This window comes from Sapajus apella, unplaced genomic scaffold (assembly GCF_009761245.1).
Source record: "Sapajus apella isolate SASKATOON/1434 unplaced genomic scaffold, GSC_monkey_1.0 scaffold21, whole genome shotgun sequence".
NCBI lineage: Eukaryota > Metazoa > Chordata > Mammalia > Primates > Cebidae > Sapajus > Sapajus apella.
The window spans coordinates 4952029-4969338 of NW_022436961.1; the positions used below are offsets into that span (position 1 = coordinate 4952029).

Genomic DNA, 17310 nt, shown 5'->3' on the forward strand with positions numbered 1-17310 from the left:
GTGCTGGCCGGCTGCCACCTGGCTCTGCTCACTGTACAAAGAGTTCCTCTTTCTGGGGAGGCTCTAAATCTCCCGGCCTTTTTATCACCGCTGCATCACGGGTCAGCAGTGGTGCCTGCTCCAGGGAGGGGCTGTTAACAGAAGCTGAATTCAGCAGTGACATGTGGGCACCGTTAACCAGCCCCCACCCCAGCTCTCAGCACAAGAGAGGGGCTGCTCCAGCCCCTTCTGTACAAACAGGACTGGGGGCGCCTGGCAGCCACCTGCCCTAGTCCCCAGCGGTGCTCTGGCTGCTGAATGTCCTCCTGGCAATCTGAGTGGCTTCTCGGGCCTTCTTAGCCTTCCCTCCCCAGTGATCCTGTCCAGGTGAATGATGACACTCCAGCGAAGCCCCAGCACTTCCTCAGTTACTTCTGTTTGACTGTACCCTTTGAGAGAACCCTTTGCTGGGTTTTTGGTGACTGGTTTTGTGTTCCCATTCATCCCAATTACAAAAAAAAAAAAAGATCACGGGTCATGTCCCACTCCTACCCCAGCTCCACCACCACATAACCCGTCCTGTGCAGGAGCTGGGAGCATTAAGGATTGATGTGTTCAAGGAGGAGGAGGCTGCAGATCCACCCTCCAACGACTTGCTAACCACATACCTCTCCAGCCACCCATCAGCAGCTAAGCTTCCACAGGCAGTGTGTGGGGTCGGGGTGCATTTCAACACCACGCAACGTCCCAAAATACTAATGCCCAAAGGACTGGACGCTTCCCCTTGCTTAGAAACCAGATCAACTTACAAAGCATGAATTCCCAGAGTTCCAGGTCAACGTTACCTTCGAGATGTAGGTCAGCTGCAAAGCTCCGACAGCTCCTGCCCCGACTGCCAGATTCTGAAAGACACATAGTTTTCATTTTAAGAATGCTGCAGAAACAGCACCAGGAGACAGAAGACCAAGATTCCAGCTCTGTTAATGCCACTTTTCTGGCAACCTTGAGCAAGTTACTCAACCATTCCTTAACTTGCATTCCTTACCTGTGATGATAATTTCTCGATAATGACTCAGGATTCCTGATGGAAACCTGTGACATTAACATCACCCCCAAGCCTTATCTATTACAGAAAAATATTCTAGTACAATGGTAAAAGTGTATGCTCACACTAGGCATAGTGGCTCATGCCTATAATCCCAGCACTTTGGAAGGCCAAGATGGGAGGATCACTTGAGGCCAGGAGTTTGATGCCAGCCTGGATAACATATCAAAAAATTTTTAAATTAGCTGGGTGTGATGCCTCACACTTGCGGTCCCAGCTCCATGGAAGGCTGAGGTGGGAGGACCGCGGGAGTCCAGGAGGTGGAGGCTGTAGTAAGCCCTGTTAGTGCCACTGTACAACAGAGCAAGATCCTCTTTAAAAAAAAAAAAAAAGCGTATGCTCCACTGTGAACAAGTTCCTTAGCCACTAAGCCTCCGCTTTTCCTTCTGTGAAATAGGGATAATAGTATCTGCCTCATAAGAAAGCTGTAAAAATGAGTTAATACATTTAAGAAAGCCAGGCACAGTGGCTCACGTCTATAATCCCATCACTTTGGGAGGCTAAGGTGGGCAGATGACCTGAGGGCAGATCACCAGACTGGGCAACACGGTGAAAGTCCATCTCTACTAAAAACATAAAAATTAACCGGACATGTGGCCCACGATTATGGGCCCAGCTACTCGTGAAGCTGAGGCCGGAGAATCGCTTGAACGCGGGAGGTAGAGGTTGCAGTGAGCTGAGATCTCGCCACTGCACTCCAGCCTGGGCGACAGAGTGAGTCTCCATCCCACCAAAATAAAAAAATAAATGAATACATTTAAGAGCACTTGGGATTGTCCCTGGCATGTAGAAGACTCTCAGCAAGTGTGAGCTCTTATAGTTTTTGCATGTGCCCTGACATCTCACTGACTCTGTCCTGTTTTAAGCCAATGCAACATTTTTTATAATACATAAGATTCAAATTCACACAGTATAGAAATAATATCTGTGTTATATATTATATATAATTATATGTTATAGATTACATATTATATATGTTATATGTTATATAGCATATTTATATATTATATACTATATGTTATATAATATATATTATATACGTTATATATAATGTAATTATATATTATATATGTTATATATGTATTATATATATATAACAGCCCTACTCATAACAGCCCTATGAAACAGGCTGAATATATATTATATATATATTATATATATAAAGGGAAGATGTCTGTACAGTATAAAACACAAAGTGAATGCACTATCACCACAGCAGGAGACTCACAGGCACCAGGTCTGGTGATGAGCCCCACCCTGGCACACGCTGTCTGGCTTTCTAATGTCCCCATTGGCAGGGATGAAGCAGCAAAAAGCCAGGGCAGTCTCATGCCAGAGTCAGGGTTAAGGTTAGAAATCACAACTGTGGGGCTTCGAATGCACACCATTATCCTATGAATCTGAGACTCTGTACATAGCTCTTGCTGACCTCTTATAACTGTTGCCAAAAGCCTTCAAGAAAAATCTCTGAAGCCCCCGTTACCTGGGGTCCTCTCAAAGCAATAAAAGGAGGTGAATCTTGGATAAAGGGAATTTAGTAAATTTACCTAAGAATTCTCAGTGAAATGACCTATCCGATCAGGAGACAGCCTTAAGAAATGTCTCAGGTTGTGCCAGGCGTGGTAGCTCACGCCTGCAATCCCAGCACTTTGGGAGGCCAAGGTAGGTGGATCACTAGGTCAGGAGTTTGACACCAGCCTGGCCAGCATGGTGAAACCCTGTCCCTACTAAAAATACAACAATTAGCCAGGCATGGTGGTGCACTCCTATAGTCCCAGCTACGTGGGAGGCTGAGGCAGGAGAATCACTTGAACTCAGGAGGCGGACGGAGGTTGCAGTGAGCCAAGATTGCACCACTGCACTGCAGCCTGGGCAACAGAGTGAGCCTCCGTCTCAAAAAAAAAAGAGAGAAAGAAAGAAATGTCTCAGGTGGACCAGGTATGGTGGTTCACACCTGTAATCTCAGCACTTTGGGAGGCTGAGGTGGGAGGACTGCTTGAGTCCAGGAATTTGAGACCACCCTAGTCAACATAGTGAAACTCCGTCTCTGTAAAAACATTATATATTTCTTTTTCTTTCTTTTCTTTTCTGTAAATGTCTCCTCGGGTAGTAGGGAAGAATCCTTCTAACCCCAGTTATCTAAAGTAACACACATCATTTGAAGCAAATTCAAGCAAGAAAATGGACGGGGATAATACCACCAAAAAAAAGTATTCTCAGAACCCGAGACTCTTAGAGCGGAGGACCTAGAAAAGACTCTGCACTTCTTGCTCTTCCCTTTGCGAATGAGGCAGTAAGCTAAGAGCTGCCTTTCATAGCTAGATTCACATGTGAACTGTGGATAGTCTGATTTACACTTCTATTTACACACTTTTTCAACCACATAGCGACTGCTTTTCAGGGGTTCGTTTGTTTGTGTTTAGGAAACCTCTATTGGGTAGGGAGAGACGGGCCTTGTAGCCCCTAAATCAGAATCCACATAGGAGCCCCAGCTCCCAAAAGACATGAGTGACAGACACTGCCCTGGAGGGGAATGAGAACTGCTCTGGGCAAAGACGCTGTGCTGCCCAAGGTCGGACTTCCAGAGGGAGACCCACAGGCTCCAGGGACACAGGAGCCGCAGGACTAAGAGCCTGCCACCACCCCGACCCCATTTTGCAGTTTAGAAAAGTGGCTCATGAGTGAGGGGATTTGTCTAAGGTCACATAATTGATGGCTGAGCCTAAACCAAAGCTGACTTTCCATGCCAGTGGCCTGGAAGTGGCATGGGGTAATTTGAAAAGCCTGAGCTGTTGGAATTCTAGCTGTGACATTAACGCTCTGTAACCACAGGCAAGTCTCCGTACCTATAAAACGAAGATGATAAACCCTGTTTTGTAGGGCGGTGGGGAGAATTCCATGGAAAGACACAAGACAGCCCAGCCTACTGGAGTCCCAGTTCCCCTCCCGCAGCGCTAATTACAAGATGCAAACGCCGAGTCTCAGAACTGCTGCTGCACCACACACTCCCCTTACCCCAAACCGCAGCCCAGCGGCCTCCAGAGTCCCAGCCTGAATTACGAGTGATGAAGTGGGATTTGGGGAACCATTCAGATGCTAACCCATATGGCACAACTATGAGCCGATCGGGTTTCAACTACCTCATCCCCTCTGCCCCTCGAGGGCTGCTCCACCCTCTGTCCCAGCCGCCCTGGCAGCTCTCCCTGTTCAGAGAGAAGGATGCAGCACCCAGGACCCCAAGGGTGAGGGCGGGGGTCCTCACCCCTTCACCCACACTCCACCCACAGTCTGTTCCTAGGCTCAACTGTACCACCTCTCCGCCAGGAGAAGCCAGGAAAAGGCAGGAAAATATGACTCGTGTCTGATGCTGCCTCCCTCCCACCTTCCTCCTCAACCAGGGGAAATGGGAGAAACAGGAGAAAACAGCCCCAGGATCCCTGAGGCTTGATCCAAATTGATGCTCAGTGTCCACTCCAGTGACTGGACCTAGAAGATGGACAGTGACAGCTGAGTGCCAGGTGACAGACACATCAGCAGTCCCTGGCAGATGCTTCTGATCAAGGAAAACAGGGAGGGCCTGCCTGAGCTGAGAGTCAGGCAGCCAGTGTCAGGGCAGGAAGGCCAAGAAACAGCACCTAGGGAGGGCCAGGGCATCAGAGCTGGGGAGGGGAGCCCACCCAAGATGTCCCCCTCTTCCCTGGCCACAGATCAGACTCCTTTAGGAAAAGGACAAACTCAGGACTCTCCTCCCCAAAGCCTTCTCTAACTGACTCCAGCCTGCCGTGACCTCCCCCTCTCTGGATTCAGGCACACAAATCCTTCTCCAACTTCGGCACACACCAGAATCTCCTGGAGAGCTTGTTTTTAAAACCCCAAGAATGGCCAGGTGCAGTGGCGCACACCCGTAATCCCAACACTTTGGGAGGCTGAGGTGGGAGGATCCCTTGAGGCCAGGGGTTCAAGACCAGCCTGGGCAACATAGCAAGACTCTGTCTCTACAGAAAATAAAATAAAGAAATTAGCTGGGTGTGTTGGTGGCGCATTTGTAGTCCCAGGTATGTGGGAGGCTGAGGTGGGAGGATTACTTGAGCCCAGGAGTTCGAGGCTGCAGTGAGCTATGATCGTGTCGCTGCACTCCAGCCTGAATAACACAGTGGGACCCTGACTCTATGAAAAAGAAAAAAGAGATTAAAAAAAAAAAAAAAGGCCACACTCAAGCTTCCCCCACAGAACACTGAATGAGAGTTAAATGGAATGTGGTCAGAACACGTACATTTTTAAGTGCTCCCAGGCGATCCCTAAATAGGCCCAAGTTTAAGAACAGCTGGTCAGCAGAACAAAACTCTAGCCTTGGACTCTGTGCTTGGAGTATGTTTTTCTGAGAGTTTAGACAAGCCCACCAGGTTCATAAAGCACTGGAAGTTCAATGTGGCTCTGCTCACCACTGGCAAACAGCGTTTCCTTGTGACATCTACCAAGTTCCGACTTGGAGGTCACTTCAGTTTGCAGCTCCCATGACCTAGGCAAGGCCTCTGTGGGACAGGAATCAGGATCAGGTAGAACAGGCAGGAATGGACTGAACCCCATTGAAAAGGGGTTCAAGAGTATAGGGGCAGAGTTGAGGCAAGGGCCACAGGGAGAGCGACAGGAAGCATCAAGATGAAGGCATCTGAGCAGATACAAAGTGGAGCCATTGGGTGGTGGGAATGAAGCTCTGGAGGGCTGCTTATGCCAATCACCTCGGGAGATTTATTTATTTACTTTTTTGAGATGAAGTCTTGCCCCATTGTCCAGGCTAGACATGCAGTGGCATGATCTCAGCTCACTGCAACCTCCACCTCCCGGGTTCAAGCAATTCTCATACCTCAGCCTCTCGAGTAGCTAGGATTTACAGGCCTGCACCACCACGCCCAGCTAATTGCTATATTTTTAGTAGAGATGGGGTTTCATCATATTAGCCAGGATGGTCTTGAACTCCTGACGTAAGGTGATCTGCCCACCTTGGCATCCCAAAGTGCTGGGATTACAGACATGAGCCACCATGGCCAGCCACCTTGGGAGATTTCTAAACAAACTAAGATGCATGTTTCATCCTCAGGGTTTGAACTGGTCTGGGATAGGGTCCAGGCAGCTGCCTGTTTTCAGAGCATCCAAGGGATTCCATGTGCCTCCAGGCTGGAGGTCATGGCTGTAGGCACCAGCTGGTCCTGCTGACTCTGCCCTAGAGACACAGCAGCTGGTGAGAGAAAAGGCCACGCCAGCCAGCAGCCCACAGAGTCACCCTGGCTGCTGCACCAGCAGCCACCAGAGAGGAAGGAGGAAAGTAGGAGATGGGGAGGGAGAGGGAATGGAGATTCCGGTGCTGTGCCTGGCGGGCAGCGATCCCATGTGAGGATCTCTACAAATCAGGAATGACCTGCACATTTGTTGGACTTCTAAATTTTGTGGAACCACACAGGGAACAGGGCAAGTTCCTGTTAAAAGATACGTGGTTTTAGGCCGGGTGTGCTGACTCACACCTGTAATCCCAGCACTTTGGGAGGCCCCACAGGGTGGATCACCTGAGATCAGGAATTCGAGACCAGCCTGGCCAATACAGTGAAAGCCCGTCTTTACTGAAAATACAAAAAATTAGCTGTGTGTGGTGGCAGGTGCCTGTAATCCCAGCTACTTGGGAGGCTGAGGCAGGAGAATTGCTTGAACTCAGGAGGCAGAGGTTGCAGTGAGCCGAGATCATGCCACTGCACTCCAGCCCAGGTAACAGGGCCAGATTCCATCTCAAAAAAATAACACCGATAATAAAGATACGTGGTTTTATAAAGATATGACCAGTACTTTCCTTTTTGCTCATGAGCTCTTCTGCCACTAAGGGCCTTGAAGGAGCTAGCTCCCCAGGAGGGGAAACTGTATGGCTTATTCTTTTCCATCACCAAGGAAGCAGCTGAGGTGCCCATACAGGGATGTGGCACACCTCCCACGTTAAGCCTTTTTCTAGCAACAGCAGTATTTTTTGTTGAAGGAGAAATTTTTACCCATGTGACTTCTACTCCCTTTCCCCTTTTCCAGTGACAGTCAAAAAGAACAGAAAAATGACCACAAGACCCAACTATCGAGCCATAAACTCACAGAGTGTCAGCACTCAAAGGTTCTGTGTATACCTCTTCATTCACTACACATGAGTCCTCTAAGGCTCAACTGGGGAAGTGACTTCCTCAGGGAGCCAAATTAAAGACAGAGCTCAAACTCCTAACATCAATCTGGTGCTTTGGCGAAGTAACCGCCTGGGAAAGAAAGAGGGAAACTGACATATATTTAGAAATTATGATGTGTCAGGCATGCTGCGAGGCACGTCACACGTGGTCGCCTATTCCTAACAATCCCATTTCACAGACAAAGAAACCAAGGATGGGGCCAGTGAAGGAACCTGCCTGAGGTCACACAGGCAGCAAGCAGGGGAGCCAGTATTCAAGCCCAACTCTTCCTGATTTCCCAAATCCCATGTGCTTTCCTTGAGGCCCTGCCACCTCCCAAGGGACATTATCAATGAAAGGTAAATACAAGAGCAGGACCAGCAGGGTTACACCAAAAGAGGCCCAGTGTCATTGCCCAAGCTGGGCAGGGCAGGAACTTGTCCAACTGGTTCTTGGGTGCCAAACTCCAATAGACCAGGGATTCAGAGAGGAAAAGTGGAAGGAAGGAGAGATGCTGGTACCATCTGGCCTTCTCTTACAGGCCCTTGGAGTGTCCAACAGGCAGTAAAATGCAGCTAGCAGGAGGAGGGAGGGGACATCCCTGCTAATCCCAAAACTAGGACACAAGCTGACATGGCTGTCCGTGAGCTGAAACCATAGTTCAGCCACCAAAAGCCAAGGCCATCTAGACTCATAGTAAAGAACATGTCTCCAAAAGGGATACAGCTCGGGGTAGACGTTTGAATGCAGGAGAGGGGTGTGACAGGATTGGGAAGGAGGAGCACAGCTGCTGCTGCCCCACATTCCAAAGCCCTCGCCCTGACACGGGCAACCAAAGCAGGGAGCCAAGCAATTGCCAGGCATCAGGTGACCTGGGCCATGGCTCTACCTGCTGCTCTGGTGCCAAACACCTCTCCTCCCCTCTGCCCTATAGGTCTACTTGCTGATGCTAAGGTGGGAACACAGGACATGCTAATAGCCACTCTCCCCATTCTCCAGTTCAAAGTGTATATTTAATCTTTCCCTTTAGGACAAGTAGATTCTATATCATCCTCCGCTGCATGGGTTTACTGTTTTCATTCTATTACTTGGATGTCAATTTCTTGTTGACAGACAACAAGAAATCAGCTTTAGATAGGATGAGGTTCGCTGTGTGTAAGTCTCTTGGCCATCGCACCCCCCATTCCCTTTATTCTGTCTTCCAACTCTGGTGACAGAGACTTAAAGACCAGGTCAGGCTGGGTGTGGTGGCCCATGCCTGTAATCCCAGCACTTTGGCTGAGGTGGGTGCATCACTTGAGGTCAGGAGTTCGAGACCAAACTGGTCAACATGGTGAAACCTTATCTCTACTAAAAATACAAAAATTAGCCATGGTGGCATGCACCTGTAAACCCAGCTACTCGGGAGGCTGAGGCAGGAGAATCACTTAAACCTGGAAGGTGGAGGTTGCAGTGAGCCGAGATCACACCATTGCACTCCAGCCTGGGTGACAGAGTGAGTGAGACACCAGTTCAAAAAGAAAAAGAAAAACAAAACAAAACCAAAAACACCAGATCAGAAGCCTGGGATTCAGATAATCTCCTGCACGAATTTGGGTCCCAACTCTGAGTGTGGGCCACCTAAGTGGTTCTAAAGCTGTAAACCCAATAAGCCAACTCCATCAACCCTTTCTTCAAACCAGCCTCAAACTCAATGTCATTTCCCCTCCCACTTCTCGTTGGTTTCCCTCTCCCCTCCCTAATCTCTGTCAGTAATCCCACCTCCTTTCCCCAGTCATCCAGGTACTAAGCTTTCAAAGATTCTTCCCTCATGTGGCCTCTAAACCCACCCCCCTCCTCTCCATTCCCAGCACCTCAGGCATATCAGGAAGCTCTGTGACAAATCCCCAGCTGTCATCTCCAGCTCCTGCTCACCCCACCTCCCCATCCATCCGATGTCCTGGCCAGAACAAACTCTCTTAACAGATAACATCTGCAGCACTTTAGAGCTATCAAAGCATTTTCACATACATTATTTACTCTTCACAGCAACAATGTCCCAGGTAGAGATCATTGATATCATTACCGTATATTGCAGATGAGGACAGGAGGCTCAAAAATGGATGTTTCCTTAATGAATGTATTCATCATGTTGTCCTATGCTCAACTGACAAAACTAATAAAACTGGGCCCTGAAGCAAAATCTAATATGAACCCCTCTCCCAAACATGCAATAACCTCCTTTGCCTTAGAGACACAATTTAAATGATAAGAAATTAATAAAATAACTTTTTTTTGAGACAGGGTCCTGTTGTGTAACTCAGGCTGGAGTATAGTGTCGTGATCACAGCTCACTGCAGCAGCCTCTAACTCCTGAGCTCAAGTGATCCTCCCACCTCAGCCTCCCAAGTACCTGGGACTACAGGCGTACGTCACCATGATTGCCTAATTTTTTTATTTTTATTTTTTTGTAGAGATGGAGTCTTCCTATGTTGCCCAGGATGGTTTCAAATTCCTGGCCTCAACTGAACCTCCCGCCTCAGCCTGGTGTACCATTACAGACATGAGCCAGCATGTCTGGCCATAGCATTCTTTGGTACATAACTAGATATATAAATATAGAAAGAGATGTATATAATAAATACATTGAACAAATGTTGAAGTTAAAATCTGACAACAACATGTAAGCAAAGAGAAGTTTTGAGAAAACAGTACAGTCATCACTATGGTTTTGCAGTAGTTATTTAACCTCTGCTAAGTTTCATAGCTTCCATCTGTTTTAGCTGCTTAGACTTTAATACTGAGTAGTGCTAAAGCTTAACACAACTGTTTCAATGTGCTGCTTAGTTTTTAATTTTTTTTAATTTAGACAAAATACATCCTGTTATAAAGATATGAATTGTTTTAAAAATACGATGGCTACAGAAAACACATAAAGCAAAATTGCACTTTTTTATTTTACATTAAGCTCTCAAAAGCCCACATATAATTTTAATTCTAAACATGTTTTGAGCAGGCCCGGTCAAATCCAGCAGTGAGCTGTGATTGCGCCCCTGCACTCCAGTCTCGGAGACAGAGTGCAACCCTGTCTCTAAAAAAAAAATTTTTTTAAGTACTTTTTAATAATAATTTTACCCGACCAGGTGTAGTGGCTCACGCCTGTAATCCAAGCACTTTGGAGGCCGAGGCGGGCAGATCACCTGAGGCTGGGAGTTCAAGACCAGCCTGACCAACATGGTGAAACCCCGTCTTATTTAAAAAAAATAAATACATAAATAATAATAATAATAATAATTTTACCCTTAGCAAAATTTGCATTTGGTAAAAGTAGAGATCTGTCACTTAAAATCTTCTTTTGAGATTTTTTTTTAACCATAGGATTCTGAGTTCTTACTCTAACACCCTATAGACAAAAGCACATCAGCAATTCTACTGACTTCTGGAAATCGCGTATCCACATGGATAGTTAAGATACCAATTACACAAAATCCATGAATTTAAGACACTTTGCCCAAACAATTACTGAAGATCTAAAAGTTATCATGATCTTAGGAGACAGCCTCATAGGCAGAGATCATCTCTAGACAGACACAAGAAACTGTTAAGACTGGCTGCCCAGGGGACTGAAGTGGAAGGGAGAAATTTGTCACCAACTCTGCTTTCCTGCTTTTGAAATTTTGCACCATGTGCATTTACGGACCAAGTTTTTTTTTTTTTTTTTTTTTTGAGACAGAGTCTCGCTCTGTCTCCTAAGCTGGAGTGTAGTGGCTTGATCTGGGCTCACTGCAACCTCCGCCCTCCCAGGTTCAAGCGATTCCCCTGCCTCAGTCTCCCGAGCAGCTGGGACTACAGGCAGGCACCACCACATCCGGCTAATTTTTTTTGTATTTTAGTACAGACGGGGTTTCACCATGTCAGCCAGGAGGGTCTCGATCTCCTGACCTCATGATCCGCCTGCCTCGGCCTTCCAAAGTACTAGGATTACAGGCATGAGCCACCACGTCCGCTACTGCCCAATTTTTAAAGAACGTTATTTCCTGGTTCCTGGCATTTTGACAGGTTGAAGCATACGATGCAAAAATTATTCCTGGCTTTCAGCCAAAATTTGCTTAGGAAAGTTTCACATTAAAAAAAAAAATGCCAATTTTCACCTAGCCTTTAAAACAACAGTATTGTCCATTATACATTATGTGTTATTATAACGTCCTCCCATACTTTTTTATGCTTTCTACTAAAATGCACCAAATATCTATCTTGTTACCAACATGGCTAATGCTCTTCACCCCATCAATGGAAAGAACTGCTTTCAGCTTATTTAAAAAAAATAAAATAAAAGCAAAGGGCTTTCATTGGCATCCCAGTGTTACCAAGAGCCATGCTATCGTTTTGGTTATTTGATAATCCATGAGTCATACCATGGTCTTTGGAAAGTAAAAGCATCTCCGTATTTTTTGGAGAAAGAGGAAAAAAAAAACATTTGACAGAGTAAATTTGACAAGACCAGCAATCTAGTGGAATATTGTTTTCACCCATCTGTTGTCTCTTTGTGCAGGGCCATAGAATTTGGTCTTGCAATTACTTAGCCAAGTGGACATTAGAGGCATGGGACATAAGCAATACTATGCAACTGGAACATAGTTACCCTGCAGATTTCTGCACTAGAGTAGAGCAGCCCTAAGGCCCTCAGAAATTTCATCTCCTCTATCATGACGGAAACCAATGTGAAATTAAAATGCAAGCACTAGTGCTATAATACTGTAGTAACATTCTAAGGAAAATCCAGCCAGCATTTGTTTCTGTTCAAGAATTACTTGATTGCATGCAAGATGAGTAAGTTCTAGATGGGGGAGACTGGCTGTATTACATCATGCCTATAGTTAACAATACGGTATCGTGCATTTAAAAATTTGTTAAATGGGGGCCGAGCACGGTGGCTCACACCTGTAATCCCTGCACTTTGGGAGGCCGAGGCAGGTGGATCACTTGAGGTCAGGAATTCAAGACCAGCCTGGCCAACATGGTGAAATCTTGTCTCTACTAAAAATACAAAAAAATTAGCTGGGTGTGGTGGTGGGTGCCTGTAATCCCAGCTACTAGGGAGGCTGAGGCAGGAGAATCACTTGAACCTGGGAGGCAGAAGTCACAGTGAGCTGAGTTCGAGCCACTGCACTCCAGCCTGGGTAACAAGAGTGAAACTCCATCTCAAAAAAAAAAAAAACTGTTAAAAGGGTAGATCTCATGCTGAATGTCCTTATTATCATTTTTTAAAATTATGTTTGCTTGATATTATCAACATATTGATTTTTAAATGCATTAGCCAAATCAGTGTCCATCATCAATAATACTGAGACTTTCCATTTATATGGGTCCTTTTTAGCTAATGAGTTTTTGTTTTGTATCACTTTAGAGTTACCACTGCCCGTATGAGAAGCCTTGATTCATTACTTAACCACCCTGATTCTAAATTCTGCCAGACATTTAAGGCTGTGCCTGGCCCATGCTGTGTTCTGATCCCTGACAAGCCCCTACTGTACGCCCATCTAGCAGACATTGCCACTGGCCTCCCAAATTCCCTCCATTTCTTTTTGCCATTTGGCTGTGCCTTCCAGGGCCTGCATCCGCAGCTCGGCTTCAGAGAACTGCCTCTGGGCTGCCAGAAGCCATTCTGTCACAGGTGCAGAGCTGGAGCCAGGACTGCCGATGCAGACACAAGAAAGCCCAGCTCCCTGAGACAAGGCTGAGGCGTGACTCACCCCAGAGCTCCTGCAGGCCCACGGTGAAAGGAGACTTGCTCAGATTTCTACCTGAGCTCACACCCTTGTCTGGCCTTCTTCCTTCCCTGTCCTCCTTCCCCAGCAATCTTCACAGTCCCCGCGGGAACGTTTCCTTAGCAAATAACTTGCCAACAGATCTTGTCTGAGCACCTGACTCCTCATCTTAGGGTCTTCTTCTGGGGACTCTGACCTTAAATGCCCCTCCAACCAGGCGAGCTCACTCCCCTTCCTTTACCCCACAATGACTTTTGTTTCCCACACTTAGAATGCCCTCCGCCATCTCCTCAGCTCTGCTTGGGTCAGGGTGGGTATAACAATGAAATGACATCTTGTATGTGAAAACCAGGCCAGGCGTGGTGGCTCAGGCCTGTAACCCAGCACTTTGGAGGCCGAGGTAGGTGGTTCACCTGACATCGGGAGTTCAAGACCAGCCTGGCCAACATGATGACATCCCCGCATCTAATAAACACAAAAATTAGCCAGGCATAGTGGCACGCACCTGTAATCCCAGCTACTCAGTAGGCTGAGGCAAGAGAATTGCTTGAACCTGGGAGGTGGAGGTTGCAGTGAGCTGAGATCATGCCACTGCACTCCAGCCTGGGCAACTGAGTAAGACTCTGTCTCAAAAAAATAAATAAATAAAAAATAAAAAGGCAAAGTAAGTGAAAACCCACAAAATGCTCTGCAAATGTGAATAATGTATAGCAAAAATGAACCTCACACATCCTTCAACATCTGGATCTAGTGACACCTCCTCTATGAAAGGGGGCCCCCAGCTCTCCCCACCCCATTTGTATTTAATTGTTTATTTCCCCAAAAACAGCATAAACTCTATGAAGGCAAAGACTGTCTTGTTCACTGATGTAGCCGCAGTATCTAGACAAGCATCTGGCACACCGAACAAATTTAGTAAATATGTTAATAGTGCTACTGAACTCCAGGATCTCCTGTTCTTAGGAAATTAAGGGATAAAAGGTAGGTTAAGGATCACCTAGAGAATCAGCGAGGGGGCTCACGCCTGTAATCCCAGCACTTTGGGAGGCTAAGGCGGTCAGATCATTTGAGGTCAGAAGCTGGAGACCAGCCTGACCAACATGGTGAAACCCCATCTCTACTAAAACACAAAAATTAGCCGGGTGTGGTGGTGGAAGGATCACCTAGAGTGCCCACACTCCACAGGATAGATGACTTGCCTAAGATGTAAATCAACTTATTGGCAGAGCCAAGATTGCAACCTTTATCTCCCATCTCCCCAGCCTGAGAACTTTCCGTATGAGACTCTACCTCCAAGCCTTACATCGTTCCCTTCCGGGTGGCAGCAAAGGAAAATGGCAACCCCTTCTCTTTCATCCCAAATACTGGCATCCAGGCACTGACACTGGCACTTAATAATATGCTACCCTGTTATAATGATATGCCAGGATTATTAGCACCATGGTTTTCTGTGTGTTGTTTTCCTCGCCCCAACGAAGGCTGAAGTGTCCTGGTGGCAAAGGCCTCATTTTCCACATCATCTACAGGACCTTGCACAGGGCTGGGCACAAACGTCAGTAGGGGAGAGAGGCAGACAAAGGGAGGCTGCACACCCAAGTCAGATGGACCTGGCTCCAGCTCTGCGTTTACCACCTGCACAACCAGGAGCGAAGAGGGACGGGAGACCCTGGGCCCTGGGATTACTGAGAAGTTCAAAGCATTTCATACCACAGCTGGTACATGACAACCACTTAGTAAATATAAGCTGCAATTAGTAATAACAGAAGTAGCTGCAGCAATAGCAGATTTAGGCTCAGCGAACACCAGCTACCAGGAGGCTTCAACACAAGGATAGGAGACCTGGGTCCAAAAATCTTCTGCTTATTACTGCCTATTAAACAACTAAGAAAACATTATCAGGGGTCTCCTTTTTCCTATCAAATAAAGATGTTCAACGACCACACACAGTTCTCAATGCCTCTCTTCGTAAGAATGGATCAAAATCTCCAGACCAAAATCCCCAGGATGCCTCTTTCTAGAGAGCTTCCATTCCATTTTGGCCCTATCCCCAGTCCCAGGAAAGCAATGTTGGGCGCTCCACATTCCCCAAGGACCTGACTTCTAACCACTTCCTTCCCTGGCCCTCGTTAGTTCATTCATTCATTCGTTCATTCAATGAACACATATTTATTAAATGCTGGACGCTATGATCAAAAACTAAGCCACACAAGTGCCCTACCTTCTAGGACCTCCCAGCCCCGAGAGTCCTCAGGTTTCTCTTTCTTAATCAGAAACTACCTTTGCAGGCTCTCCGTTCTCCCAAGACACCCTTAGATGCCTGTCTCATTATCAGCAATAATGGCAGGGGCACTAGAGTTAGGCTGCCAGGGTTAGAATCTCAGCTGTGCTACTTTCTTATCATGTAACCACAGGCAAATTCTTCCCCTGCCAGCCTCACCTACCTCATCTTCAGAATGAGGGCAATAATACCTACCAATTAGACTTGTTGTCAGAATGAAATAAAAACCCAATGAAGTGTGCTTGGCATTCAGTAATAAATGCTCACTAATACCATTTTATAACTTACCTGAAACACCCACATTTAAATCTGGAGTGGCTATTTGGCCATTCACACGGCAAAGAACTAACCCAACCACGGAAGAAGAAAATGTCCCGAACTATTTCTGTATTATATAGCAAGACTCTCCTTTTTCAAGAATATGCCAAGCCAGGTAAGCTCTACTGCTTCCCAGGAAAACGTAGAGAATCCCCAGCAGTGGGCCACTAGTGAGTTCTACCTGGTAATTCAAACTCAAAGAAGCTTCTACCACAAAACACTCTGAGATCTCAGCTGGCATGAAAGAGTAAGGGCCTGACCTGGGCTGGGGAACGTGTTGCAGAGGCTGACCCCAGAGAGTCTAGAAGGCTGCCCAAGGCACAGCGTCCAGGCTTAGCGCAGGTTCTGGTCCCCAGTGACAATCAAATCAGAGTGAGGGGAATCCTGACAACTGTCAATATTCACGTTCCAAGATGGTGCCACTGTGGTCCTGGGTGATTTGCCACTGACAGCACAAGTCTCAGTCCGTGACCCATGGTGTAAAGAAGGATCCAACTCTCCAGGGAGGCAGCTGGCAACAGCCAGATAGGATTCCCGAAGCAAGTCAATTTGGGTGAAGCATAGCCCTAGTGGGAAAGCATGGCATGAAGCAGGTAAATCAAGACAAAAATCCATTCGAATGACTTGCGCTCAGATGGCAGGTGAGTGGGAGGAAGTACACAAAGAAGGAGAATGAAGAGGGAATTCGAAGACCCATAAGTTACCCAGGGCTCATCTCTGGTGTGCCCAAAGCCAAGTCTACTGGCAACAAAGACTTAACTCCGGCCAAAGCAGGAGCATCACTTGAAACCAGGAGTTGGAGACCAGCCTGGTCAACATAGTAAGACCCCCCCAACCCCAAATCTCTACAAAAAATAAAAATAATTAGCCCAGTGTGGTGGCACACACCTGTAGTCCCAGCTACATGGGAGGCTGAGGTGGGAGGATCCCTTGATCCCAGGAGTTTGAGGCTGCAGTGAGCTCTGACTGCATCACTGCAATCCAGCCTGGGCAACTGAGTAAGACCCCAAATTTAAAAAAAAAAAAAAAAAAGGCTGGGCATGGTGGCTCAAGCCTGTAATCCCAGCACTTTGGGAGGCCAAAGCAGGCAGATCACTTAAGGTCGGGTGTTCAAGACCAGCCTGGCCAACATGGTAAAACCCCGTCTCTACTAAAAATAACAAAAATTAGCTGGGCACAATGGTATGTGCTAGTAATCCCAGTTACTCAGGAGGCTGAGGCAGGAGAATCACTTGAATCCAGGAAGCAGAAGTTGCAGTGGGCCAAGATAGTTCCACTGCACTCCAGCCTGGGTGACAGAGTGACACTCTGTCTCAAAAAAAAGAGAAAAGAAAAGAGCAAAGGAAGGGAAAATGATATCACAGGACCTGAAGGCAAACTAGGCCCATTACATGACAAATAGCAGCATTCCAGGCTGAGCTGAGGGTGTCACCATGTGCCTAGAAAGGGTTCATTCTGAATACTCAGCACTTCAAACGAAAATAAGCAACAGGTTTATCAGGGCTGCAGGGTGAAACATGGGGCTCAGTTATACTTAGGGTTAATCTTTCCTGGAGAAGGCAATTAGCAGCAGCTGACTTTCTAAGTACGTTTTCCGCATCTGTACTGTTTTTCTCAAATGCCCAAGGCCACTAGATGATTAGTCCCTGGACAATGACCTAGAGATTCACATAACTCGTTTTCCACAACACA

General features: G+C 46.8%; 1 protein-coding gene across 7 annotated transcripts in view; it reads right to left on the minus strand.

Moving 5' to 3' along the window:
* PLEKHA2 (pleckstrin homology domain containing A2) overlaps nucleotides 1–17310 on the minus strand; it is a 75796-nt gene that overhangs the window by 41076 nt on the left and 17410 nt on the right. For 5 of the 7 annotated variants that reach the window (XM_032288144.1, XM_032288145.1, XM_032288143.1 and 2 more), the window contains exon 3: nucleotides 789–881. In XM_032288144.1, the coding sequence (XP_032144035.1) occupies nucleotides 789–881 (93 nt within the window). The remainder of the gene's footprint in view (nucleotides 1–788; nucleotides 882–17310) is intronic. The other 2 variants (XM_032288150.1, XM_032288149.1) reach the window with 1 other exon arrangement.